We start from the raw sequence: 27,698 nt of genomic DNA on the forward strand, positions 1-27,698 counted from the left end.
AGGAGTCATTATGTAAATATTTTTAGAAGTATGGACACATCTGTTGTAATTTCCAGGTACTGTCCAATGATGAATAGACTGCAGTATAACCTATCTTCATGGTTAGTAAAACAGACATAGGACAGCAGGGACCAAAAATGAAAGTACAAACTACGACCTTTATGTTTGAAGGAGTTATTCCTTGTGTCCCAACACTGCTATCCAATGTTTTTGCTATATAATAAAACTGTAGAGGTACAGAAGGAACTCAGCACTGTAAGTGATACACCACTGCACCTTATTATCATGCTCTTTATAGTTTTCTTTGATCTTATTTGTAATTTGTAATTAGCATCAGTTGAGTTACCAAATCCTCTTCAGTAGTCCCTCTTGCCATGCATTCAGTGAAAGTGCAAGGTGGAAGTAAGGTACCTTCTAGCAGGCACATCCTGAACAATAATGTGAAAGGTGTTCTGTGTGCCTACATGTTAGATATTTAGGGTTCTGCCCCATGAGCAGATAATCTTGGGAATGGGAATTCCCATCTGCACCAAGGAGATATATACAGCCAGGACTGATCCTACTTAGCTTTCAATATCAGTCAGGATCTGGTGCCTATAGGGTATTTAGGGCATGTTGCTGTGTCCCTTCAAGCCATTTCTGACTTATGGCAACCTTAAGGTGGACAAATCATGGCGTTTACTTGGCAAGATTTTTTTCAGAGGGGGTTTGCTTTTGCCTTCCAGGGTGAGAAGTGTGACTTGCCCAAGGCCACCCAGTGAATTTCTGTGGCTAAGCAGGGATCATGTGGGTGCCATGCTCTGTTCTCCAGAGTGGTAGTCCAATGCACAAGTATACCACTCTGGTTCTAAGCTAGGACATACAAGGGTTCCTTTAAATGGACCCTGGAAATAACCAAAGTAGTCTTAGGGGCTGTGCACACCAGCTATTAAGGCCACACTGGTGGCAGGGTCAGAGCATGACACCCACATGATGCACGCCCCCACTCACCCCAGGGCAGCGTGACACCACGCACTGCTCCACATGGCATGCGGCATCATGGGGCTTCTCTGGTGCTGCATCCACATGATATAGCACCAAAGGAGCACCTTACAGCCATGGTGCCGTGGTTATTGCACCATTTCCAGGGCACAAACAGGAGTCACTTTTTGAGGCTCCTTTTTGAGCCCTGGAAAGGCCAGATAAGGGTTGGAGTGTGTGGCCTCGAACCAGCACAGCTGGAGGCGGCTGCAGGCTGCCCTTAGGGGCAGTCTGCACAGCCTCTTAGTCTAGGCCCTGAACTGATCATTAGCACCAGGAAAAAGGGAGGGATAGCGTAAAGGGAATTCCACATATGATTGAGCCCCATTTAAAAGATAGCCTGTGTCCATGGAAGACTGGGTGGATTATTCAGGGAAGGCTGTCAGAAGAGATCCATCTTGACAGACCTTTTAAAGCTGTCAAGATTGGTGATGTTCCGGATCTCCTCCAACAGGTCATTCCATAATTTGGGAGTGCCTGAAGACAAGGCCCTCTGAGTAACTACCGTCAACCTGGTCTTTACTGGCAGAAGAAGGTTTTTCCCAGAGGATTTAAGTGTGCAGGGCAGATTGTATGGAAGGAGGTGATCCCACAAGTAGGTTGGACCCAAGCCACGTAGGGTTTTAAAGGTCATAACCCTCACCTTGTACTGTGCCCAAAAACTAATAGGCAGCCAGTGAAGAGATTTTAAGATAGGAGTAATGTGGTCACCTCTAGCTGTCCCGGTGACCACTGTGGCTGCTATATTTTGGACTAATTGAAGTTTCCAGACTAGGCACAAGGGTTGCCTCATGTAGAGTGCATTACAGAAGTCAAGTCATGAGGTTATCAGCACATGCACTATAGTTTCTAGATACCTTTGCTCCAGAAAAGAATGCAGCTGACGTATCAGCCAGATCTGATAGCAAGCACTCCTGACTGTCACATTTATCTGGTCTGACATCTGAAGTGAAGAGTCTAGGAGTACTTCCAGACTGTGAACACAGTCCTTTAAGGGGACTGTGACCCCTTCTATCACTGGTTGACTTATCCTTATACCTGGGTTAGTGGGCCCGACAAAAAGTACCTCCGTCTTATCTGGGTTCAGTTTCAGTCTGTTTTTCTTCATCCAGTCCATACCGCTTTAAGACATTCACTGAGAGTAGAGGTACTATCTTTGGTCTGGACTGTGGTTTTAGACATAGAGAGATATATTTGGGTGTCATCAGCATACTGATAATACTGCACCCCATGTTTCCGGATGATCTCTCCCAGTGGCTTCATATATATGTTGAATAACATTGGGGACAGGATGGCACCTTGAGGGACTCCAAATTTGAGCTCTCCTTTTGAAGAGCAACTTTCCCCAAGCATCACCCTTTGGAACCTGCCTGAGAGATAGGATCGGAACCACTGCAATGCTGTGCCTCTAACTCCTAACTCTCCCAGGCGCTCCACAAGGATATCGTGATCAATAGTATCAAAAGCCGCTGAGAGGTCTAAAAGTACGAGCAGGGTCACACTTCCCCTATCGATATGTAGACGAAGATCACCGACCAAGGTGACCATGGCGGTCTCAACTCTATATCCTGTCCTAAAGCCAGTTTGAAATGGATCTATATAATCGGTTTTATTCAAAACCACTTGTAGTTGAACAGCAACAGCTCTCTCAATTACCTTGCTCAGAAATGGAAGATATGAGACTGGTCTGTAACTGTTCATATCTAGGGGCTCTAAGGAAGGTTTCTTCAGGAGTGGCTGCATGACTGCTCCCTTTAAGCAAGGTGACAATTGACCTTCCCTGAGAGATGTATTGATAACATACTTCAAATATTTTACTATAACATCTCCTCCTTGTACAACCAGCCATGAGGGGCAAGGATTGAGAGGGCACATTGTCTTCTTCACACTACCAAGGAGTTGTCCACGTCCTTGGTACTCACAGACTCGAACTGTTCCAGTTTACTCTCATTCACAGACACCTCATAAACACTAATGTGATGTTGTAGCCCAAAAGGAGGACCCAGGTTGGCTGTTGATAACTGGGTGAAAAATTTGGCCATAATTTTGTTACATACATACATACATACATACATACATACATACATAGTTACAGCAATACAATTGCCACCAAAACTGTGAAAACTGTGCTACTCAAAGTATGGTTTGGCCATTTGTAATTTTTTACATAGACAAAAAAAAAATTAATTAAGAATGTTATTGCTTGATAGTTTCATCTACAAAACAATATTGAAGTAATTATTGGATTTAAATCTAATGAATATCTAATAAATGATTAAATGTTTAAAATAGGCCCTATCTAGACGGGCCTTAGCGGCACCCCCATCACGTGCTAGGGGTTGGCCGAGGGAGCACCACCCATACATGCCTCACCCCTAGCACATGACGAGGGCGTCAAAATGGTGGCGCCCTATACACACGGGCATTGCCATTTTGATGCGACGGATGCTTAGCGTCTGCTTTTTGCGGGTTCTTTTTGTTGTGCGAGGGAGCCACGCGGTTTGTCTGCTGCGGTTCCCTCGTGCAGCAATACAAGGTGTGGACAGACCGCCCTTTTTGGGCGGTCTGTATCCCGCCACAGATACCTTTCATGTGTTTGTTTCTTTTTGTGTTGCTAATGGACTTTAAATTCTGTTTCCTGGTGTTTACAGACCTTTGTCTCCAGAGCCTGCAGGTCCAAGAAGGAATGGCCTCTATCTACACAGATATCCCATCTTAGCTGATAACAAATATAACAACATTGTGACAAAATGTAGATACATGACTCCGATATTGTCATCTTTCTTTTTTTCTTTCTTTCTCCTGTTTTATTTTTTAATACATTTGCTTCATGATGAAGCCAGTGAAGCTTTGAAAGCTTTCATCATGTATTTTGTGCATTTTGGTTGGCCAATAAAAGTGTCGCTGTTTTGTCAATTTTGGATGTTATTGTACTTTGCTGTATGGCCAACATGGCCTGGATATGTTTTCTTTCTTCTTGCTTATTCAAAATTATTCTATTGGGGTAAACATTCAGTTGTATCTAATTAGTGCCCTATCTATTTGTGCAGTAGTTTTAAAATACATGATGAAATAACTAGATTGGCAAGATTTGGGGGGCAGATTTTGCCAGTAGAGGGCCATGTTAAACTGAATAATACTAGAAGGCACGTCTTAGCAAGTGCTCTCCTTACTGATAATTTTAACAGACATAACTTTTATGTTTTCTATGGTTTTGATTTTTTTTTAAATAGGATATTAATTCTATTGACAGTTCTCTAAGGAAATATTGTAGTTTCTGACTATATAGAATAGACTGAAATATGTAATCTGCACTCTATAAAAAGTAGGTAGCTAAAGAATTTTCAGTTTCAATAGCTAATTAAATTAATAACATAAAGAAATAGCTGTGTAGACAGTTCCAGTATGACTAAGTAGTCATATTATAAGTATGACATAATAAGGCACAATATGACATAAATGAGAAATAGCATTTGTTAGACTAAAAAGGCTATGTTGACAGTAAATGACTGAACCAAAGACTAGTATTTCTCTGTAAGGAAAAGTTCTCAGCTAAAATGTCTGAAAATGTGTACTGTGTGCATGGAATGTAAAAACTTTGTGCCGCTCACATTTTACTGTTTGTAAAGAGTCATTATTATCTACTCACTGTTGCCTTTGCTTTCAACAGATGTTAAAAGAGTAATCCTTTAAGGATTACTCCTACACAGCACCTAATTATAACTGGCACAAAAGATTAACAGATGTTATAATTGTCTTTATACTTTTATGAAATGGCTTTCTGCCTGATTTGGTTTCCTCTCTCTCACCTGACCACACCATCCTGGTATGTACTGACTAGTCAATAGATATGTACTTCAGTTTATTTGAAGTGCTTATAATTAGATTCACAGTTTCTTTTTCAATAGATTGGCAAACATGTTCACCCAGTTTTTGTGTTCTCAGAACATGAAAAGAAACAGAAAACACAATAATTAGAAAATATACGCACAGTCATATATTGGGAATTTGCCAGAGCGTGGGAAACATTTTTCCAAGTGTGGCTCATAGCCATGCTGGCTTGGGGATTCTGGAAGTCCAAAAAGTAATCCTTTGAACCTCTGGATTCTTCCTCCCTGCCATGTTTAAGACTTTATCAGTTTCTGATGGAAAAAGTACAGTACTCATACTGACCTACATCTGGTGTTGTACAGCCATTGTAATGCAACCTCCTTCTCCTGTGTTTTGGGGATTATATATCCCTGTTGATATGTGAAGACATATTAGATACTAAGCATGATTATGTGAACAACAATATAGACCCAGAAATCCCTGTAACACACATTTCTTGTGTGCTTTCAAGTCGTTTCTGTCCTAGGGTGACCCTAAGGTGAATCTATAATAGGGTTTTCTTGACACGTTTCTTCAGAGAGGGCTCACCATTGCCATCCTCTGAGGTTGAGAGACTTGCCCAAGGTCACCCAGCAGGTTTCCATGACTGAGCCGAGATTTGGATCATTGGAGATTATCACACAGAGGAGGAAAGTGTCATTCTCCCATTGTTAAACTGTGATAATTGCATGATGAGGGGAAGATTATCACACACACCTGTGCTTATCCCGTTCTTCTCCTGTCTGTAAACAGTAATATATCCGTCATTTGGTATTAATGGGAGTTTTTGTTAATACTAATTGATGGGTCCATTACTGCTTACAGATGGGAGAAGAATGAGATAAGCATGTGGGGCTGTGATAATCTTCCCCACGATCGCGCAATTAACATGGTTTAATGATGGGAGAAGGACGCATGCCTCCCATGTGATAATCTCCATTGTCTCTCAGTGTCCAAGTCCAAAGTCCAAACCACACTGGCCTACAATTTGTTATTTGTGAATGATTGTACCAGTGTACAGATCAGCAATATGGATACAGCGGACATGTGTTGAAAGTTAACATGTGGAAAGCTACTTTTGTATGGATCACCAGTCAGTGAACATGGATTGAAATTGTGTTGAATATAACATGTGAACACCCCTACAGTGACCAGAAACCATTGTTTCATTTTTGGTCTCACAGTGAGTGACGTTCACATCTCCATGTCTGTTTTTCTTTGCATCCAAACCTATATCTATAGATATGAACTTTAGATTTTTTAAAAAAATTATTTTTGAGCTCTTGGAGTACATAAATGATCCTTTGATGTTTCCCATCCCGTTATGTAAGAGTGAGGAAGATTTTCTTTTATAATGAAAGATTCTTGCTATCATACAGTATTGAGACCTTCACGTGCTTATGCGTTTTCTCAATCATACTATATTCAAGTTAGCCTCTTAACTACACTTTATATACAACTATTTCATACACATGGTTTATAGCAACAGAAAATGGTAGATTTATTTTCAGTTTATACCAATGCAAATCTATGATGGAGAGTGCATGTATACAGTGGCTAGTAATTCTCAATAAGGAATAAAGACAGAAATGACTAAAGAAAGAGACCACAGCTTTATTGTAAGAACTGCATTAATGATTGTAAAGTTCTGTAGGGATGCTGAGCTAACACAAGACTAAGCTAGTTTCACTTTTTAGTAGAAGTGAGGGAATAAAGGGGGGGGGGGAAGAGAAGAGGTAGAAAGATCCCAAAGAGTATCAGTTTATCACTCAGAAATGGATAAAAATGAGAAAATTTTGGATCGCTGAAATCTGCCTGAATCTATCACTGTCATTCTCTTTTGACAAAACTTTAATTGCCATGGTGCCAACTGATGGAATTCTGAGATTTGCAGTTTTGCTAAATATTCTCTGCCAGAGTGTTTTGTTGCCATGATGAACTATGACTCCCAGGATTCCTTAGCACGACTAGTAAAGCAGTGGCAAACCGCATTATTTCTGCAGTGCAAATCCAGCCCAAGTCATCTTTAACTCTTTAAGTCTTAAGTAGTATTGCATTTCCCACATTGTGCACTTAGGGAGAGACTCCTCTTGGTGACATAAGTAGGTGTAACCTCTGAGTACATCTGTATATATTTTAAAACAGTGTAGAAGGAGGTATCCTTTACATCCTGGCTCAGTGCCCCTCACCCTAGATCCTCAACAGCAGCTGAGGAGCTCACAGGTAAAGCTCCATCCCATAGCCACTGATTGTCTGGAGAAGTGTATCTGCATTTTTTCTGTCTGCCCTTGCATCTCTAGGGAAGAAGGAACAGCCTTATGCTTGGGCCGCATGCTATCCTTCCCTGCCTGGGTGCCAAAAGACAGCCAGAACATAAGCAAGTGCACTCCAACAGCCAAGCCCAACTGGATGATAGTGTATGCATTCTGGTGGAAACTTGTGCTCTGCCAGCATTCTTACTGGACTTCATCTTGAAATCCTAATTCTTATAAATGGCTCTAAAATACAAGGTGGAAAGATAGGAGGAGCTACAAATTAGATTCTCTCATACATCATCAGTAATATTCATGACATTTTAATTATAAAGACACCTATTTGACACCATCTTTTAAAATACATATAAGTTACTCAGCAGCTATTTCACAGTAATGGTTTTTACTCGCCGCCAACCTGGTCTGAATCTAAAATTTCATTCTTAGGGTTAAAGGTTTAAATTCCAATTAGCAGAAGTATGAGGCCTCTAATTTCCTGCATTACCACACTACTAAAGCAAGCTTGGCTCTGCATGTTTTCAGGTACCTAAAATCATGTATAAATTGTGCGTATGTTTCTGCATCCAAGTCACCTGTTGGCTTATGATGACCCCATGAATTTCATAGAGTTTGCAAAGGTAAGGAATAATCAGAGGTGTTTTTGCCAACCTCTTTCTCTGAAATGCTGCCTACAGGACCTGCTATTCACAGGCAATTTCCCATGCAAGTAATAACAAGGGTGCACCTTGCTTAGCTTCGAATATGAGATAGGATCTGGTACCTTTAGGGTATTTAAATAATTCATGTATGCATTGCAACTGATTAAAATAAAAATCGAATGCCTAATAGGTTTAGCTGTTGCTGCTGCTGCTGCAGTTGTGTGTCTTCAAGTCATTTCTGATTTATGGTGACCCTAAGGTGAACCTATCATAGGGGTTTCTGGGGCTGAGAGTGTGTGACTCAGTCAAGGTCACACAATGGATTTCTGTGGCTGAGTGGGGATTCAAATCCTGATCTCAGTTATAGTCCAGTACTGAAACCACCATGCCACACTAGATCCTTAATGATTTTAGTAGCCCTTCATAAAAGTGAGACTGAAGGAAAATCTGATGCAGCATGATATCCTGGAGTGTTTCATACTTGCATTGCAGCAGTTAATACTGAACGTCATGTGACAAAGATGCTTGATACCATAGAGTTAAGCAAAGAAAAGAAATGGCCACAGTATTAGAATGTAGAAAGGAATTCACCCAATGGTTTTTATCTTGCAGATAAAAATAATTAATTATCTTGAGCTGAGATTTTTGTTTAATAAAAACAAGACATTGAGGGTGCATCTATGCTAAATAAATAATGTTGTTTGAACACTTTGGGTGCCGTAGCTCCATTCTATGGAATCTTGAGATATGTAGTTTTACAAGGTCTTTAACCTTCTCTGCCAAACAGTGCTGGTGCCTTAAAAAATTACAAATCTCAGAATTCTGTAGGAAGGAGTCATGGGAGTTAAAGTGGTGTCAAACATCATTATTCTATAGTGCAGATGCATCCCACATTTCTTTTTTTAGAATTAACATACACTCTGCAACCATACAGTCACTTATAGTTTAATAATCCCTTTCTTCCTTCAGAAACACAGCAATGTTTGGATTGAGATGCCAGCTTGCACCACTTTAGTTAATAAATCAGGAAGATATATGGTAGGAAATTCTTGAGACCCATGTATTATTATTATTATTATTGCATGTAGTATGTTGTACAGTATTTTTCTCCATTAGTTGTGGTGAGGTTCAACCTGGATGGCTTTAAAAGAGGATTCAGCACATTAATGAAGGGTACATCTATGCTGCTAAATTGTGATGGCTATATATTACCTCCAGTATGAGAGGCAGCGTGCTCAGAATTGGGCAGGAGAAAGTTAAGGTTAGATTCAGCCATGTAAGACTGCTTGGACTTTGAAATCTGCAGAATAGGTCCTTTTCTTGTCTCCCCATGTTCACAAGCATGTCCGGTACAGAAATGAGAAGGCCTTCTTGGTGGTTGCGCCCAGATTATGGAACTCTCATACAATGGAGGCTAAGCGTAGTTATGCTTCTCCTAGAAAGAAGCAATTCAATTCAGGCAAGTCTTCAGCAACTGTTATTTTGCCATTATAAAATACTGAATTTATAAGAAGTTAATTCCATTTCTGCAACAGAGGAAGCAGCAGCAGCAGCAACAGCAGCAGCAGCAACAACAACAACAACATCTTCTGCTAAACTGAAAAATATGTGATTTAGTAAATTATGGCATTTTGGTTTTTATTTAGTTTTTAATCAGAGGCTGTTTGGCAATGTGCTCCTGGACAGCTAGTGGATCTGCTGATGTCAGGATGGAGAACCTACCTTTGATTTTAGCCTCTCTCCTTTTACAGTTGTTCTATGTTGAATGAGAACTCTGATGGTGCTGAGCCCCAATATTGGACCTCTTTAACTCAAAGTAGTTCCAAGAGTTGAATAAAAAATGCCCCCATTGTGGTGGATCCATCAGTTGCACCTGGATTCGTTAAAGTACCAGTTTTGTAATCAGACTATATGCACAGTTTGCTTAGAAAGTCTACCCCCCCCCCATCTTCTATTTCCTATAATATTCACCAACCATAACAACAAATGTTGTTTTTAATGCTCTTCTCCTGGCTACCTATTTCTCTTCTGTTTCACTTGAAATATCTGAAAGTAGATGAAAGAAAAGAAATGGCTTAGATGACATGAAACACAAAAGAGTTATGGACTGTAAGTAGTAGTTCATGAACATTTTAAAAATTTACATTTTTATTCATTTTCTGGCAGATGGTGAGAATCCATCTGCAACCACCAGTTACTCTTCAGAGAAATTAAGGTACACCCCTTTATGTTAGCAGCTGACTGCCCCAGGATGGGAGCTATTACTCTTATTTATATATTTTTCCAAAGCAAACCTCTCAATCTTATATATCTATATAATCTGGCCAGACACATCAATGCACAAAAAGAAAACCAGATCAGATCAAGGGGAAAGCAAGCCTATTATTGTACTGCATTCTTTGATACATTGCTCCCTATTGAACATTTTATAGTGTTTTAACCACTGTAGTCTTTAATATCAGAAGTTTTCCAACTATACCCAGGGAATGTAGTACCTCACATCATATTAGATTTAATTGCAAAGAGCTTCTCCTACTCAGACTCTATTTCATATGATTGCAATAAACTCCTAAAGCATTGTGGGGGTAGTTTACAGCCTTCAAAAATCTATAAAATTATCATCTATCCTCTCTTAAAGGTCTGTCTTCATCATTAAAATTCATTACATTCAACCTTGTCAGATTTATAAGGCCTTCCCTTGCAAGGCCAATGCTACTGTTGTTGTCTAAATGTGTTGTTTTCAGTTGCCTTCTAGTCGACTTTGACTCATGGTGACCCAATGAATGAAGCACCTCCAGGACCCTTTGTCCTCAGCTGCTCTGCTCAGGTCTTGCAGGCTCAGAGCAATGCCCTTCTTGATTGAATCTATCCATCTAGAATGTAGTCTTCTGTAGTCTATTGCCCTCCACTTTTCCTAGCATTATTGTCTTTTCTAGTAAGTCATTTCTTCTTATGATGTGTCTGAAGTATGACAGCTTCAATTAAGTCATCTTGGCTTCCAGGAGAGTTCAAGCTTCATCTGTTGTGTGACCCATTTGTTTGTCTTTTGGGACATCCACAGTAACCACATCACTCTTCTCCAGTTAATGCCTGCTGGAATTTTTAAAGTTCTGTGGCATTGTCTTCGTTTGCTTCATCCTTTAAATCATTTGTTACTTGCCCCAGGTTTTACTCTAAATTTATACATGGGTCATATCAAAATCCATAATTTTGCCCCCCAAACCTGCCCTTGACTTATAGAACAAGTTGACTTAAAGTATATATGTTAACTGTTTCAACTATTTGATATTTTCTTATTGTAGTATAATGTCATCTGTATATCTTAAATTGTTGGTATATCTTGTTGTTGTCTAAATACTTTTCAGTGTTTCTCATCTTATGGGTACAGTTGTCTTGTCCTTCATTTAAGCTGCCTTGTGAGGGTTATGTCTCCAAAGACAGTCTAAGAATATTTTCAAAACTAAAATATGATAATTGAATACTACATTGTGCTTAGCCAATGGGTTCAGTACTCAGTGTTGTATTAAAAATATGTATACTCTAAGAAAGAAATGACTGGTGTTTGTTCTGTTACAGTATGTTTGAGGAAATCTGTTCTTGAACTCTAGGATTTGCGTGTTTATGTATCTTTGGATTTTTAAAAAATAATAATTAAATAACTGCACAAATACAGTCAGCCCTCTTTATCCACAGATTTTTTATCCATGGATTCAAGCATCTATAGCGTGAAAATGTTTTTTTTAAGTATAAATACCAAATAGCAAACCTTGATTTTCCATTCTATATAAGGGACACCATTTTGCTATATCATTATATTTAATGGGACTTGAGCATCCACAGATTTTGGTATCCACAGAGGGTCCAATTTAGGACTTAATCTGAGCTAAATTTTCATGTCATTGTATTTGCACAGGAAACAGCATTTAGTAAAATAGTATTTCTGTGCACAAAACCTCTTTCCTGCACAGAAAATGCACATTTATTGCTCATCAGTGTTTCTTAATACTTAATGTATTAAGAAACACTGTTTGTCAAACATTTATCAAACATGTTTGTCAAACATTTATCAAATATCTTCAAATATTCTTTCTATCCATAGGGCTGAGAGAAGTAAAGATTAGCATTGATCGAAAACCTTTAGAAAAATAACCCGAGGTTGTGTCCACTCACGTTATCTAATTTTAATGACTCAGTGACTTTGAAAACCAACACACATAAGTTAATTTTAGTATCAATAATTAGACCTTCCCTCACTCCAGCTATAGCGTCTGGTCTGTAGGAACCAAATTTGGTTCAGGTCCCATTGTTTTTGATGAAAAGAACTGATCACAGTTCTTCACTGTCATAGTAGAGAGTCATCGCCTTAAGGATAATCCTGGCAGACTGTTCCCATACCTGACTTCACCTGTCACTGTCTCTACAGGAATCCCCACACTCCCACTTCATATCTGTACTGAACTCTGTCGTAAGCATTTGGTTTTGCAACCTGAATGCCTCATCTGCTCCATACAAATGAATGAATGGCAAAATACCTCCTTTGACCTTTTCAGTCTTCCTCAGTATAACTTACAGATTGTTTACTCTTCTCCTAGAGCATAGCCCCAGCAAACCTCATGATAAAAACAGACAACCAATCAAATATGAACTGCTGAAAAGGTTACTGCCTTTGGTTCTGCTGTATCTATTCAATGTTCATAGACTTGTTACTAAGAAATATTATAACAAGAACAGCAAATGCCATCAGATGAATCATATATCTTGGGGAACAGAGAAATGAGATAGATGTTTCATTATCAATACAGAAGATATTATGACCCAGTCTTTTATGTCATTCCAGTCCACTGTTCTCTTAAGCAAATATGTCGTCCTCTCTGATTTATAGTTAATGTAGGGAGTTATAGATCTGTTTATATATTTTTGTTTGGTAACTGGTATTTACTTGATAAAAGTTTACATGCAGAAAGTTCTAGGGCCAATCCCTGGCATCTCCAGTTAAAAAGGATCTTAATAGCTGAGATCCTGAACACCTCCTGCGGATCTATAGACAGTCTAAAGATCAGTAGTGGGCAAATAGGAGGGTTCAGAGACCATTCTCCACATCCTGGTTGTATTGCAGGATGCACCAATCCCTCCACGTGAAACTGGAATTTACCAGCAGTTCACTTTCTTTTTCCCCTGCAAGGAAAAAAAAAACTAGGTATTTCTCCAACCCCCCCCCCCCCAAAAAAAAAAAAAGAGTGTGGAAGGAAGCTTCTTGAGGTGTTATTGTCTCATTTCCTTGTCAAAAATAGGGGGCCTCTGGTCATTCCTTGGGCCAGAAATGTTGCTTGCACCATGGATATTGGGGGGGGGGGGGACTGAAAACATAGATTCCCTTCAGTCCCCACATGTCTTAACATTACAGTAACCTAAATTTTCAGCTTGGCATTTAGAACTACTGGGCTGCATCTGCACTACAGAATTAATGCAGTTTGACACTGTTTTAACTGCTATGGCTCAATGTGAAGGAGTTCTGAGATATGTGGCACCAGAGCTCTCTGACAGAGAAGGCTAAAGATGTCATCAAACTACAGGTCCCAGAATTATTATTATTATTATTATTATTATTATTATTATTATTTATATAGTGCTGTAGATCTGTACAGCGCTGTACATAAAAACAATAAATATAAAAGAGTAAACCTGCCTATGACATACAATCTAAGAAATAATAGGATACTACATATAAAATACATAGCAATACAGGAAATGATTCAATAAAACAGGCAACAAAAAAGAACATCAAATAGCAAGTGACAATCATGCAATGCCTGGGAATGCTTCTCTGAACAAGGTGGTCTTCAACTCTGTTTTGAAGCTGGTTAAAGAAGTGATGGCCCTTGCTCGCGGGGGAAGAAGGTTCCAGGGGTGAGGGGCAGCAAGTGAAAAGGGGTGAATCCGAGATGGGGCAGAGGAAGTCCTGGGCTGGGACAGCTGACCCTGACACAGCATTGGGCCATGGCAGTTAAAGTAGTGTCAAACTGCATTATTTTTGCAGTGCACATGCAGCCTTTTACTGTTTAGACATTCAAAGAACAGGGAAAGGAAAAGGTACCATGGGAATATGAACATAGCAAATATAAAAGTTCTAGATATGAAATATTTTCTAAGTCTTACTTTCTCCAATGCTAGAAATTTGGGGACAGAAGGAAAATTTCCAAGAAGGGGGACTTCATCCCCCCCCCCCATAGCTACAGCCTTGGCTTGCAGGATTCCCACTCCTGGCCTAGATAGACAGCTTACTGATATCTGACTTGGTAGTTTATCCCATTAACAAATAAGCCATTTTACCTCTTCTGTCTTGAATTCAAGATCCAGGATGCCCCCGGATGTTATCATACCTAAATTGCCACCTATCTAGCCAGGATGCCACTGCCTAGATGCATCCCTTGCTCAGCCAGCCAATTTTTTAAGACAGAAGCTCCCCGACTTTGGAGAAGTGCTGGCTGAGTAAGACTTCGACCCGGGATGCATCCAGGCAGAGGCATCCTGGCTAGATAGGTGGTGATTTAGATATGATAACATCTGGGGGCATCCCAGATCTTCCATGCAAGCTGGAAGAGGTAAACCGGCTTATTTGTTAATGGCATAAGCTCCTAAGTGTTAGGTAGCGTCATACACTGCCAACTTGTACTGACTCACTGTTGCTTCTTGGCTCAGGAGATCTATTCTGCTCCAGGGTTGCAGGGATATTAATGTACATTTTCAGCTTTCTGCTTCACATGGTTTTAAAAGATAGCCAAAAATTCCAAAAAGAATGATTGAATTCTTATATATTTTTTAAAAAAATATATTAAATAACATCAGCTTACTGAATACCACAAAAGGGTGGGTAATGGGTGTGTAACCATTTGACTGACCTGTTTTTAATTTCTTTGCAAAATGTTCTCATGCTTTGTGGATGACTATAGCTTTTGTGATATTATTTTGGACAGTGAAGCATTTGGCAAGATAAGAAACAGTTATGGAATAGCCATCTGTTATTTTGATGGACGGAGAGGTGGGAAAACAATTCAGCACTCTTGGTTTACAGTGAGCATTCCTTAGTAGCCCTGTGTATAGTATAGGTTGATGATACAGTTATGTTTTGTTGTGCAATAAAACACTTTACTACACAATAAACTATTGTGGAAGAGGAGACTATTCACAGCTTAGGGCTGCCTACAGCATAACAACAAAGGAAGAAACAAACCACGCAGCCAAGAAATCTGGAGAAAACTCTTTCAGAAACAGCACCAACTGTGTAGCTCCTCATGTCAGAGCCAAAAAATGTGATTGTAGAGTGTTGGCTCTAAGATTTGGAGAGAGGTTGAGCAAGATATCTTCAGGGAGACAAAACTGAGAAATAGGATCATCTCTCTGCCACTGCCTAGGAGTAGAGGGCAAGGGAAGCTGTTGACCTTTCTCTTTGCTTGTATCATTTGGAAAGGAGCAGGTGAATGAAAAGAATCAGAGAGGAGGAATAAGTCTAGGGATTACCATTGGGTGTAATGGGCCTCAGCATAAGCTCAGTAATACCAGCTTCTAACACCAGCTCTGTATGGGTACAGCATGGATTTTATATGTTATTGGCTTGGTTCATGTGTATAGTATAGGTTGATGATACAGTTATGTTTTGTTGTGCAAGTGTGGAATAGGTGCAGTATCCCATCTTTATACAGAAGGGAATATGTTCACAAGATGGAGTAAACAGAGTTAAAATGTTGAATTAGGAGTGCAAAGAATATAATCCTCACTCAGTTATGAAGTTCATTGTGTTACTTTGAATGAGTTACTATTTTTCAGGAGAATTGGTCTAAGGATAAAATGGGTCTGTTGCAAACCATATAAGCTATCTTGAGCTCCTTGAAAGAAATGATGTGATGTAAATCCAAGAAATGAATTTGGCACCTTCCCCTTTCCCCAGCTTACTTTGTAGTATCACATTTCATGTGCTAGTGCTTGCCTTTAAAGCCCCTGCATGGCTTAGTACCCACATATTGAGTGGATCATTTTATCAGTCTACCTATACACTGAGATCTGGGGCTCTTCTTAATGTATCATCCAACAAGAGAGCCCTTTTCATGATTGTTCTCTACAATCATGTTGTCAAAAAACCTTCCATTAATTATTATTTTGGGGTGAGATTTTTGTTTAATGAAAACAAGACATTCAGAGTACATCTACACTGTAGAAATAACGCAGTTTGACACCAGCCAAAGATTTAACTCAAGGACCAACTCTGGTGTTACTTTACTGTTAACTAAAGACTTTTATAACATTGCTAACTTCAGAAATTTCTAATTAAGTTTTTGAGGTTTTTTTTTTAACTACAGTTTCTATCCTGTGCTGTTCTATTTCACTCCTTTGTTACAGTTATTTTTAGGCTTTTAGAAGCTGCTCAGAGAATCCAATTGGACATTGCAAGGGAGGATACACTTCAGAAATCATTCAATAAATGCATCTTATCTTATGGCTTAAAGCTATATTAGTGATTCAAGTAGGAACTATAAATGTGTTTTAGACTGAACACTGGTGGAAAATGAAGAAAGAGTATGCAAATATATTGACCATTAATGACCTGATTTATGAAATTATTACTAGATTGAATGATACCAAGTGGATACTTGCTCTTTGAGGAAGAACAAAATGTAAGTGAAATGATATTTTCTATCAAACTAACTTTTGCTAAAATAAGCAAGCTGCCTCTAAATTCTGGAGTGAAAGAATTATGAATTGCTTTTGATGTTGTTTTGCAAGGGATCTTGAGCCTTGCAATATTCTACAATACAAAGTGCATTGATTTTGGCTTGTTTTCTGTCTTGAAGTAAACCTTGGAAAAGTGAATAAAGGTGATTTGTCCATCTTTTTCTTCAGCACTGTCTTCATAATTGGGGCTGTCATATTACACTTTACACCACAGTTTGAAAGAGTTGCCAGGTGTCTGTTATTATAAGGGATGTCCCCTATTTGAGAACTGGAAAGCTCTTCTTTTTAAGTAAACTGAACATGATGCCAAAAAATCCTGTATTTGAGGATTTACAAGGACAGAAAATGCCTTCATCATGCAGTTTATGAATATGGAGAATGTCTAAATTTTACAGAGAAATACAAGGTTAAGTTAACTGAAGTCAGTATTTCCATTTGATATTTAGGTACCACACAAACATTTTAATAGCTACTTCCTGATTATCAAACTTGAATGGCATGAATTTTGACTGCTCCTTATTGCTATTTTGAGCCTGGTTAGATTCCATGGAATTGAATGGAAAGAGGTAAATAATCCATATGAACTTTCTTCTTATTTTAACCTCGCTCCATGAAGTGTTTGGAAGAGTTTATTACAGTGCGCCTGCATCATTTGCGGCTTTCAGCATATGCTGAAAGTTGCACGACAGTACTGGCAATGGTGCACGCACCACATGCACAAGCCCCATTATTTTCAATGGAGCTCAAGCATAAGTGGTACTTGCCTTACATGGGGGGGGGGGTCCAGAATGGAGCCCCTGCATAAGGCATAGGAACACTATATTTGCTCTTATTATCTGTTCTGGTACCAAACAGAAAAAATAATCTTGTTCATTGTTTTCTTTTATGTTGCACCTGTTTTTTTTCCTAACTAGAAAAAGAAGTGAAAATGCACAGATTTGGTACTAATATTTACTACTTGGTGACACAGTCATGTTGCTACTAGAGCTCCTTCTTCTCAACAAGTGGGATGGGGCAGAAAGTCTTACTGCAACTTCAATCTACCCACTGAGTATTCAGAAATCCAATGGCAGCTAATGAGATTTAGCAATGGAGAAGAAATACTCTGGGTTTAGCCTTTCCTTAAAAAAATAACAATATCCATTTCAATTTAGTGGGACAAAGTGTGTCTTGCCTTTGAAAACCACATAATTCCAAGGCTACCAATGTGTTCTGGCAATATGCATTAAAACATATACATGTGGGAAATCTTAATAATAATACACGCAAACCTTAGTGCAGGAAGAAGAAATAACACAATGAAACAGAAATATTTGCACACAACCCTTCTCAAATTTGAAAATGTTTACTATCTGATGACTTGAAAGTATTTATGTTTTTGCTTTAAAATTAAACAAACCAACCATTGTTATAAAATTTTTAAAAAATCAAATAGGAAGTCTGTTTTTAAGATGTGAATTTTAATATATTTCCTCAGTGAGAACAACAGAAGTGTGGCAATTCTGATCACCTACTTCAGTCATGGACAAGAAACAGAAATTAGTGAAAAGGGAGTTTGGGAAGAGATTTTCTTTGGACAGTAGTCTCATGGTGAGTACAAAAATGTTCCTACACTTTTGGATGCTTTTGTCTTTTGGGCTGGTGGGTTCAGCCCTTTCACATTTGTGTTCCTTCATAGCTTGACTGTGTCCAAGAACACATATTCAAGGCATTGTGCTGAATCCAGACATAATCATCTTTGCAGCAGTTGCATGGAAATCAGTGGGAATTAATTGTGACTAACCCAGTGATTACTCATTAAGTCCCAATCATTTCAGTGGCTCTGCCCTAAGTAAGAGTCAGACAGAATCTACCCCAGTCTTGCAATTATCTGAACTGCAGGAGACATTATTCTAATAATAGCTGAATGTGTGTAATGTAAGTAATTGGTGAATCTAGGATGACCTGAAATAAGGGTATGCTGCTTTAATTGAATAAAGTTGCTTCAAATAATAAGAAAAAGGTGCAACTGTGGGTGTGTGCCTTAGTGCCTTATGTTTTAAAAGTATTTGTCTAAAAAAGGAAAACCAGTATGATAAACTCATGTTTAAAAGTGTGTGCATTGTACAAATATTGTCACTGGTAGCTATGACTGGCAGTAGCGCCCTATTGAGTGCACAACTAATGGCAAACGTAGGTTTACATCTGTTGTGTGAAATTATGGTAATGATTTTTACTACTGTGAACAAGAAGTTATAAAATTAATATAAGTGTAGACTATCTGTTCAAGTTTTGGTCCCACAGAAGTGGAAATAATATGAACAACACTTCATATATGCCATTATTTCAGGGTATACTCTTTGCTATGTCTGTGAATGGGCCAAACAAATGGCACAAAGCTGCGACTGAGAGCAAGTCCCTATTGAATGTACAATTGGTAGTAGTTGTATTCTGTACAGTAAGGGCATGGAACTTTGGTTTAGGACTTTATTCCACACGACTTTTAAACCACCAGAAAAATTGATAGTAACATCTTTGGTGATATCTATCAGACAACACCCCCTCCCTCTCATCATTGCCTTGTCTTTGAAGTGTGGTTAGCCTGCACCTTGCCATGGATGGAAAAACCTGTTAATAAGATCCCAATAGTGCTGATATACAACTGGTCCTTAGTGTGGTAAGTTACTACTGGGCTGTTGTAGGGTTGTGCAATCACATTGTGTCATTTTCTCCTCCCCTTCCCCTTCCCCTTTGCTATTCCAGAACAACCTTTTAAAAACTTTCTGTTGTTATTGTTGTTGTTTTGGTGTGTTTTATATTTGCATAACATTGAAATTGCATTAAAAAAACTCCACACCCCCACACATATAAATGCAAGTCATGCTGGCAGCTGGGTAGAGAATAGGGCAGGGAGATGTCATTAAGGATGAGGGCAGAAGGGAATGCAAGCGGCCTGCAACAGCCCAGTTGCACTAATGGAGGGACATGTGGGGTAAAATGCTACCAAACCGGTAGGCATGCCCTTCCTTTCATTAATATGATCTTGATGAGAATGGAGGTGGTGTGATAAACTCCATAATGGCCTTCAGTACTAAGTCAGTACTATGGTTTGGTGAGTTTTCAGCCTCGAAGCTCCCTTGTTCATTAATAATGTGAGGTACAGTATATTTTAAGTATGTTTCAGACTAGCATATACATGTTTCTGTAATATCACTTTAAACTATCAGTTCCCATGTAAGCATATACTAATATTGTGCACTATCTCAATTTTGCCAAACACCGAAGAGAACAGAGTAGTTTCCCCCTCAAGTTGTTTTCAACACATACCATTTTTAGGGGTTTTCCAAAAAATTTGCAAGTATTTTTGGGTGTGGAGGAAACATCAGGACCCACCCAATCCTTTGAAACACACATTAAATTTATGAGCATCCCCTTAGCAGCAATGGTGAAAGAAATATGGATTCCTTTGGGAAAGATTTCACAGAGAGGTGGAGCTGAATATCATATCTGTGTTCATGGGGATTTTAATCATGTCATGGCAGTGTCCTTTGGAAGAAGTTTTGCAAAAGAAAACTGGCGCTGAATATCATATCAGTGCTCCTGAGAATTACAGCATACTGTAAAATTTTCCTTGCTCTACCTAATGGTTGGACTTGTGCATAGTACTAAATGTATTTTGTCCTTAGAGTAAGCTTCACACAGATCAGTGGCATGTATTTGTAAATCAGTATGGAAGGGAGTAGCAAGGTAAGAAAGGCTCTCACTCCTTCCAAAACCCTTGTAAGTTCCATTGGACAAAATCCACATCTGTGTGGCTGCTGCCTGGCTCCACTTTCAGCGTAACCCCCCCCCCCAAAAAAAAAACAAACAAAAAAAACCCACAGTGACAGAAAGGCAGCTTTCTTTTCAAAGAAATTAGGTTCCCAGGGTCAGTGTTTCAGGAGGGTGCTGACATGTTGAGTTAGTACCCTTCAAAGTTCAAATGTAGGAAGGCTGGTATGAGATTTCTGTGCATGATGAAATCAGCTGACCTGGGAGAGAATGGAAAGTGGAGATGAAAATCAAAGTTGCCTCCCCTTTCTGGGTCAGTAATAGAGCAGTTATAGTTGGAGAGATGAAAGGACAGCCTTCTGGCTTATAAAATAAATCATGAAACTCCCTTCTCTTCTTTCCTTCCACCCCCTCAAAAGTAGATTCTTTCTAGTCCCAGATAAATAATTGGTCAGTGCTAGCATAGCAAGTTCTGCAAATGTTTCAGTAGTCTAGAATACTGTTGACTTTATGGTTTGGTTACTAAAGTTTAAAAAAGAAATTAACTGTGCTCTGGCTCTAAAACAATGTCTGACAGGCAAAATCCCAGATGATCTTTTCTTTTTTTCTTTCTCCCCCCCCCCCCTTTCTCCGCCTTAAAGTTTTTTGTTTTGTTTTGTTATTTAAAAAAACTTTTATCGTTATTCATGATCTGACATTAAAAGCAGAGAAGTCAGGGCTGGAAAAGGTAGTTACATCATACATAACATGACATTTGTCTTGTATAAGTCATTGATAATTACCAAGCTGTCTTTATTCCCAGCCTTAGCTGCCAGTTTCCTAGGGCAGAGAGAAAAGCTGACTGGGTCACAGCATCTAAAAATGGGCCATATTCTTCTGTACTTGTTGCACTTCTCTTCATGCTGCACCCCATTCCCAGTTTGCAACTTCAATGGCAGATTTCACTAGCATGGCTTTACCATGAGCCCATGAGTTCTCATTTCTCTCAGTGGTCCCCAACATTGAGCCCCCGGGTTTTGTTGGACAACACTGACCAATGGGCAGAAATGATAAAGATTGTAGTTGAAACATGTTGGGGAATTTAAGGCTGCAAACCTTTACTATTTATCTCTGAATAGTACTGAACACAAAGTCATTGTCAGTGTGTCTGATGTGAGGTATGTGGATTATTTAAAATAAAGGCAACAAAAGTGGTATTCAGAATGCACAGATATATATTTCTGTTTCTAAAGTTGGTGCTGAATGCATGACATCATAAAGTCTGGCTCCATATATTATTTTAGCATAGGAGTCTAGATCCCAAAGTAGAATGCAGTTTGTTAAAAATAGTTTCATGATATGCTGATCATCATCTTCTTCTTCTTTTTGGTCTGCATCTCTCACAATTGCATACAGATTTGGTAGCACTTTGAACCAAAACCTAGAAATGGATATGATCCAACAGATAATTTGAATAGATAATATATCTTTGTTACAGTGTAGTAAATGGGCTAACTCCAATTGTTAGTCTCAATACAAGCAGATCCATAAAATCAACTGGACTCAAATAGCTGTTGACCCATTGATTCAGTCAGTCTATTCTTGCTGGAAATAACAATTAGATTTAGCACATTGAATGCTTATTTCAAAAGTTTTAAGAGGTAGGTATCAAAACTCATTTTAAGGATTTTTATTTTGTAATAGCAGCATAAAAGGTTTTATTTTTAAAAAGTTTAAGTCATGATTATGGTTCCTCTATTTGATTTGTGCTTGAGAGAAATGGGGCTGGCTTTGCTTAAGCTGCTACCTGAAAAGATTTTAAGCTCTCTTCAAATACATTCTTCTAAAAAACCTTTCTGTAACCATGTACAGAGTTGAAAAACCATTACACAATATCACAATTGCTATGAAAAAAAATGTAGCTTTCTATCCACTCTGAGTATGGTGCTGCCTGTGAAAATAATAAAAGGCCCACCAGAAACTGAGGCCTTTGCCTGACCTAAAACTGTTCACTTGTCTCCAGGAGACGTTTTGATCAGAAAAAGTCAGTGCTTCAAGCTGTGCTCTTTATTTATGAGAATAATTCCCAGACCAGTTTAGGAATTGCCTTGGATTGACACTTGCAGCTGTGATGGCATTTAGCTGAGCAGTCTTCTTGAGAATGTTTCATCTTTACAAGTACCTTGCCTCTATAAACTTGAGGTTTTTAAGCCTTTTCTTTAAATGGGAGGCTTTCAATTTTCAAGAGCAAAGTGCAGTGAATTGTTTCTTAGGAGGCTGATTGCTTTTGCTCTCACCTTTCCAGAGCTTAGTCACATACCACTGTGATTTGCAATTGGATTAGCCTCAACAAGTGAGGTATCTGTGCAATCTTCTTCTCACAGTCAGAGACACTGAATAGCTGGTGAAACTGTTTGCTCAACACCACAACATCTCAGCCTCCACTCAGCTGACCTGCTCCTTACTACACTCTCATTTTCAATACACACCTGTTTCCCCTACTATTGCCAGAGATTGCAGATTCATCACACCTTAAATCTGTTCCCAATGCTAATAGCTGCGGGGTTCATTCCTTTTTTGTGGCCACAGCCAGTCACTCTGAATTCAGATACATTATGGAGCTGAAAAGCAATGGCCATCTGCCAGCTACTAGTGAGATAGCTGCGCTTTTCCTCTTGTAGAAAAACTGTCTTGTAGCATGTTACATGTTGATGGGTTTATTACCAGCTTTATTATTATGAGGTTTCAGAATCTACCTCATATGTTGTGTTTTCAGCCAGTAACCTATCCCAATCAGTACAGTTTGTCTATTGTACTGGCCTCTCAAATGCTGACCAGACTTTTACCAAACTTTTGCACTTGATCAGAAAAACAAAGGAGGAAGGAAAAGTGGCTTCATCGGTTGGAAGGACAATAAATGGGAGGAGGGTGTCGGTACTGTTACATGAACACTACAGTTACACACCACTCAAAAATGGCTGATTATGTTGCACCAAAGATGGGCAATGTCCAGGGATCAGAGAGGTACATTTAACTCCTGAGGGGCTTACAGTATTTACTAATCGTCACATGTTTCTGCATCTGGATCTGACTTTTTCTTTCTTTCAGAAAGACATTTGGCCACAAAAGTGACCAAAAGCATCCCTACAGCACACAATGAGTCATTTTGGACCACTCTCCCTTTACCTCATATTGTAGTCCCCCCCCCCCAGTGAAAGTGACCTAACAGACCCTCCCTGTTTTGAACAAAACATACCTCCATGGCCCTGAAACAGGTGCACCATATATATATATATATATAGTATTCAAAATAGCCAGTATTACTCCTTTGTTGTCTCCCCCCGGGTCCAATTTACATTGCCATTGCAAGGAAGAAAGTGCAAGGCAAATGGAAGGTGTTGTTCCATATCCTCTCTCTTCTCATTGATTGTCAGGTTTAGCAGGTGAACTGGCAGCAATACGAAGGAAGAAAAGCAATAAGGTCAGCAGGATCTGGGAGCTCTCTAGCATGGACCTTGGCAGGCATTCAACAGTACCAAGCCTCTGATACTAGGCCTGCAATATTTTATCTCAGGGCCCTTAATAAAAAGTGCTATTGAAAAAGAGTGTCAAATATACAGTGTTGAAGAAATATGCCACTCCTTTAGATAAACGCTATGCTTGCAGCTAATTTTATGACCTCCCCCTCTAATAAAGTTTGTCGTTTTTCAAGCCAGGAAGATGAGAGAAACAATTAGGTCCTGTTCCCTAGGCTATAAAAGCAATCCATCCTAAAGATGGGAAAGTATGTGCCCTTTCCCCCTAATTGCCATAATACAGTTGAACCCAAGGCAAAAACGTGTGTGATGTAGAGGTGGAAGGTGTGGTCCCTCAGCAGCCAGGGTTAACCTAATAAGACAACATAAACCTGGGGAAGCTGCTGCCATCCATTGTGTTTTGGGAAGAAACGGAATGCAAAGCTGTGTATTTAGAATAGAGTTGCTTACCCATTAATATACTATTTAACCTTTTATCTGAATTGCTTTGTCAATATTGTCACCCATACGAATCAGTCTTTAAGCCTTGCACTTGAAACCTTTATTTATCATACCACAAAATATCCTAGTAAAGAACTCAGAATAAAAATTGATTTATTACCTTGGTGCATTTGTATATCTGAATGTTTCTCCTTTGGCTACTCAGCAAAACATATCTCTTTGAACTCCATGATTACTGAGAGGCTGAAAATTGCACCTTCTCCCCATCTAGCATTAACTTCATTAGTGAGGGAGTAAGAATTCCACACCAGTGTGTGGACCAGTAAAAGAGACACCAGAAACAAATGAAGGGGATAATTTATCCCCTTCAGTTGTATGAAATCATTTTGACAAATTATGAATCAAAGTGGATTTACTTTGAAATAATCTTATTCTGATATTATTTACTCTCAAATAAGTATGAACGCTTGAGTTAGTTCATAAACAAAAAGAAAATTCTCAAGAGATTCTACAGTGTACACTGTACATTAAAGTATAAACTTTAAAGTATAAACTTCAACCTCAGTTTAACTGCCTCAGGGATGCTTTGCACTTTAACTTCCATCAGCCCCATATATCACGGGCAATGGTCAGGAATTCTGGGAGTTGTATCAAAAAATATCGATGAAGGCTTCTTTGTGTACATGCATTGAACTATGGCTAGAATGTAAAGCTGTGTTAGTCTGTAAGATCACTATGCAAAGAGATCTTAAATGAAATAGTAATTTGACTGATTGATTAATAATAATCAATCTTGTAGCACCTTTCCAACTTACTGAAAGGAAGATATTGGTAACATGAGCTTTCATAGACTTGATGTTTATGCATCTACTTCTTCAGATACATGAGCCATAGCTATTCATACTTCTTTATATTTGCAAGTTGTTTAGCATGAACCAGAAGGATGCATTTATATTTATTCTACAGAATTAGTAAAGGTTTTCTTTGTAACCCATTATTATTATTATTATTATTATTATTATTATTATTATTAACCTTTATTTATAAAGCGCTGTAAATTTACACAGCACTGTACATACAATCTTTTTAATTGGATGGTTCCTGCCCTAAGGCTTACAATCTAAAAAGACACGACACAAAAGGAGATGTGGAAGGGGATGAGGGCCAACAGATCTTCTCTACCTCCGAGGCCTGGATCAGGGGAGATGGACTGGAGGGAGGACATAGCAATACAGGAAATGATTCAATAAAACAGGCAACAAAGGAACATCAAATAGCAAGCGACAATTATGCAATGCCTGGGAACGCTTCTCTGAACAGGATGGTCTTCAACTCCGTTTTGAAGCTGGTTAAAGAAGTGATGGCTCTTGCCCGCAGGGGAAGAAGGTTCCAGGAGTGAGGGGCAGCGAGTGAAAAGGGGCAAATTCGAGATGGGGCAGAGGAAATCCTGGGCTGGGACAGCAGACCTTGACTACCAGAACGGAGGGCCCGAGTGGGAAGGTGAGGAGAAATAAGGTCTGATAAGTAAGGAGGGGCCAGTCCATGGAGGGCTTTAAACGTCGACAGCAGGAGCTTATACTGAATGCGGAAAGGGAGAGGGAGCCAGTGAAGGGATGCCAACACAGGAGAGATGTGGTCAGAGCGGTGGGTGGATGTGATAATGCGTGCAGCTGAATGCTGGACAGAGATTAAAGGATGGAGGTGAGAAAGAGGAAGCCCAGCCAGGACAACATTACAGTAATCAATTCGTGAGACCACAAGGGCATGGACCAGGATCTTGGCAGAAGAGGCGGAGAGATAAGGTCAGATTTTGGCAATATTGTATAGTAAGAATCGGCAAGCCTTGGCTGTGGTCTGGATCTGCGGGATACACGACAGAGAAGAATCAAAGATAAAGCCAAGACTGCGGGCTTGCTGGACTGGTTGAATAGAAATGTTGTCAACAGAGACAGAAAAGGAATGTTGAAGGGCGGACTTAGGAGGAAAGACAAGAAGCTCCGTCTTGGACATGTTGAGCTTCAAGCGCCGATGGCGCATCCACTTTACTCTTCCTTTAAAATATCCTGCTGTGCTAGAACAGCTGTTGAGTCAATTGGTACAACTTTGCTTCACTTTCTGATCTCTGTGAATAATATTGTTGCCTTTTGGTTGTGACTGCAATATCTTTTCCAAAGAGGAAATCACGTTTCAGTGTAATTTTCATTCCAAAACTGAGAAATCTCAGATTTCTGCTAAAATCTGTAGAACATAGAAGAATAATTGAGAATATTTAAATAGTTGAAATATGAAAATGTTATGGACAATTTAATTTGTAATGTACATATAGGAAGAAATAAATTATTTATATTGATTTAGTTTGATGTGCTAAATCTTGAGGTTTTCCACCTATTAAAGTTCCTGGTGTGTTCTGTTAGGACTACAAGCTGATAAATCACTCTATCCTCTTACTTAAAATATAAAGTCCTGCAGCCATTTGCATACAGTTAATTTAGCTTTGAACTTGCACTTTTGCTCTTAATCCATGTACAATAAAGAAACTTCCAAAATTTGCCCAGAGGCCAGACTCTTTTAAAAAAGATTTAAAAATGTGGCTTTGGGCACCCAAAATCAGTTGTACTACGAATATATCTTTCCCAGATATAGTGCTTAGTATGTTCAGGGAAATTGTTTCAATTATATTGGAACTAGACAATTACAAATTAGAGATCTACTAAAAGTTATTAAATCCATAATTAATGGATGTGTTAATGTAAACATTCACCAGTTGCATCTTCTTGTCAGTAAAAACGGGGCACATTTGCAAATAATTGTGTAAAAAGGAAAAAAAGAAACAGAAGTAAAGAAAAGAAACATGTGAGTTTTCCAGTTCCATCAAGGAAGGCTTTTTCACACATTGCAATTTTATGATCTTTCTTCAAGGGCTATGGACTAATGTAAAGATGATGTGGTATATAAGCACTTAGATACCTGTAGGTAAGTCATGGTATATATTTCATATCAGATTGTTATTGTATGTCATCAAGTCATTTCTGACTTTTGGCAACCCTAAGACACACCTATTACAGTGTTTTCTTGGCAAGATTTGTGTAAAGGTTGTTTGCCACTGCCATCGTCTGAGGCTGAGAGAGGGTGACTTGACCAAGCTCACTTAGTGAATTTCCATGGCTGAACAGGACTCAAACCTTGATCATAGTCCAACACTCAAACAACTATACCACATAGGTTCTCTCAGATTTGAATTGTTTTAAATTGTTTTAATCTGCTGAAATAGATTTTAGCCTGAGATGTTATATAGGGCATGATACAAACATCTTAAAAATAATAATAAAATAAGTAAATAAATAATAGCAAGGCCATCTAGACCACTGGATTCAAATACTTTATATGTCCAGCCCTTGTAACAAACAGAGTTTTTGCTCCGCAACTCCCTGGTGGAGCAAAAAAGAAGCTTCAAAATGGAGCTT

At 38.9% G+C, this 27,698-nt stretch overlaps 1 protein-coding gene across 5 annotated transcripts in view; it reads left to right on the plus strand.

Moving 5' to 3' along the window:
• NCKAP5 (NCK associated protein 5) overlaps positions 1–27,698 on the plus strand; it is a 783,557-nt gene that overhangs the window by 62,635 nt on the left and 693,224 nt on the right. For all 5 annotated transcript variants that reach the window (XM_089520139.1, XM_089520143.1, XM_089520141.1 and 2 more), the window contains exon 2: positions 18,006–18,118. In XM_089520139.1, coding sequence (XP_089376265.1) covers positions 18,050–18,118 — 69 coding nt within the window. In that variant the 5' untranslated portion in view covers positions 18,006–18,049. The remainder of the gene's footprint in view (positions 1–18,005; positions 18,119–27,698) is intronic.

This window comes from Sceloporus occidentalis, unplaced genomic scaffold, assembly GCF_023333645.1.
Source record: "Sceloporus occidentalis isolate IW3139 unplaced genomic scaffold, rSceOcc1.0.p SCAF_4, whole genome shotgun sequence".
Classification (NCBI taxonomy): domain Eukaryota; kingdom Metazoa; phylum Chordata; class Lepidosauria; order Squamata; family Phrynosomatidae; genus Sceloporus; species Sceloporus occidentalis.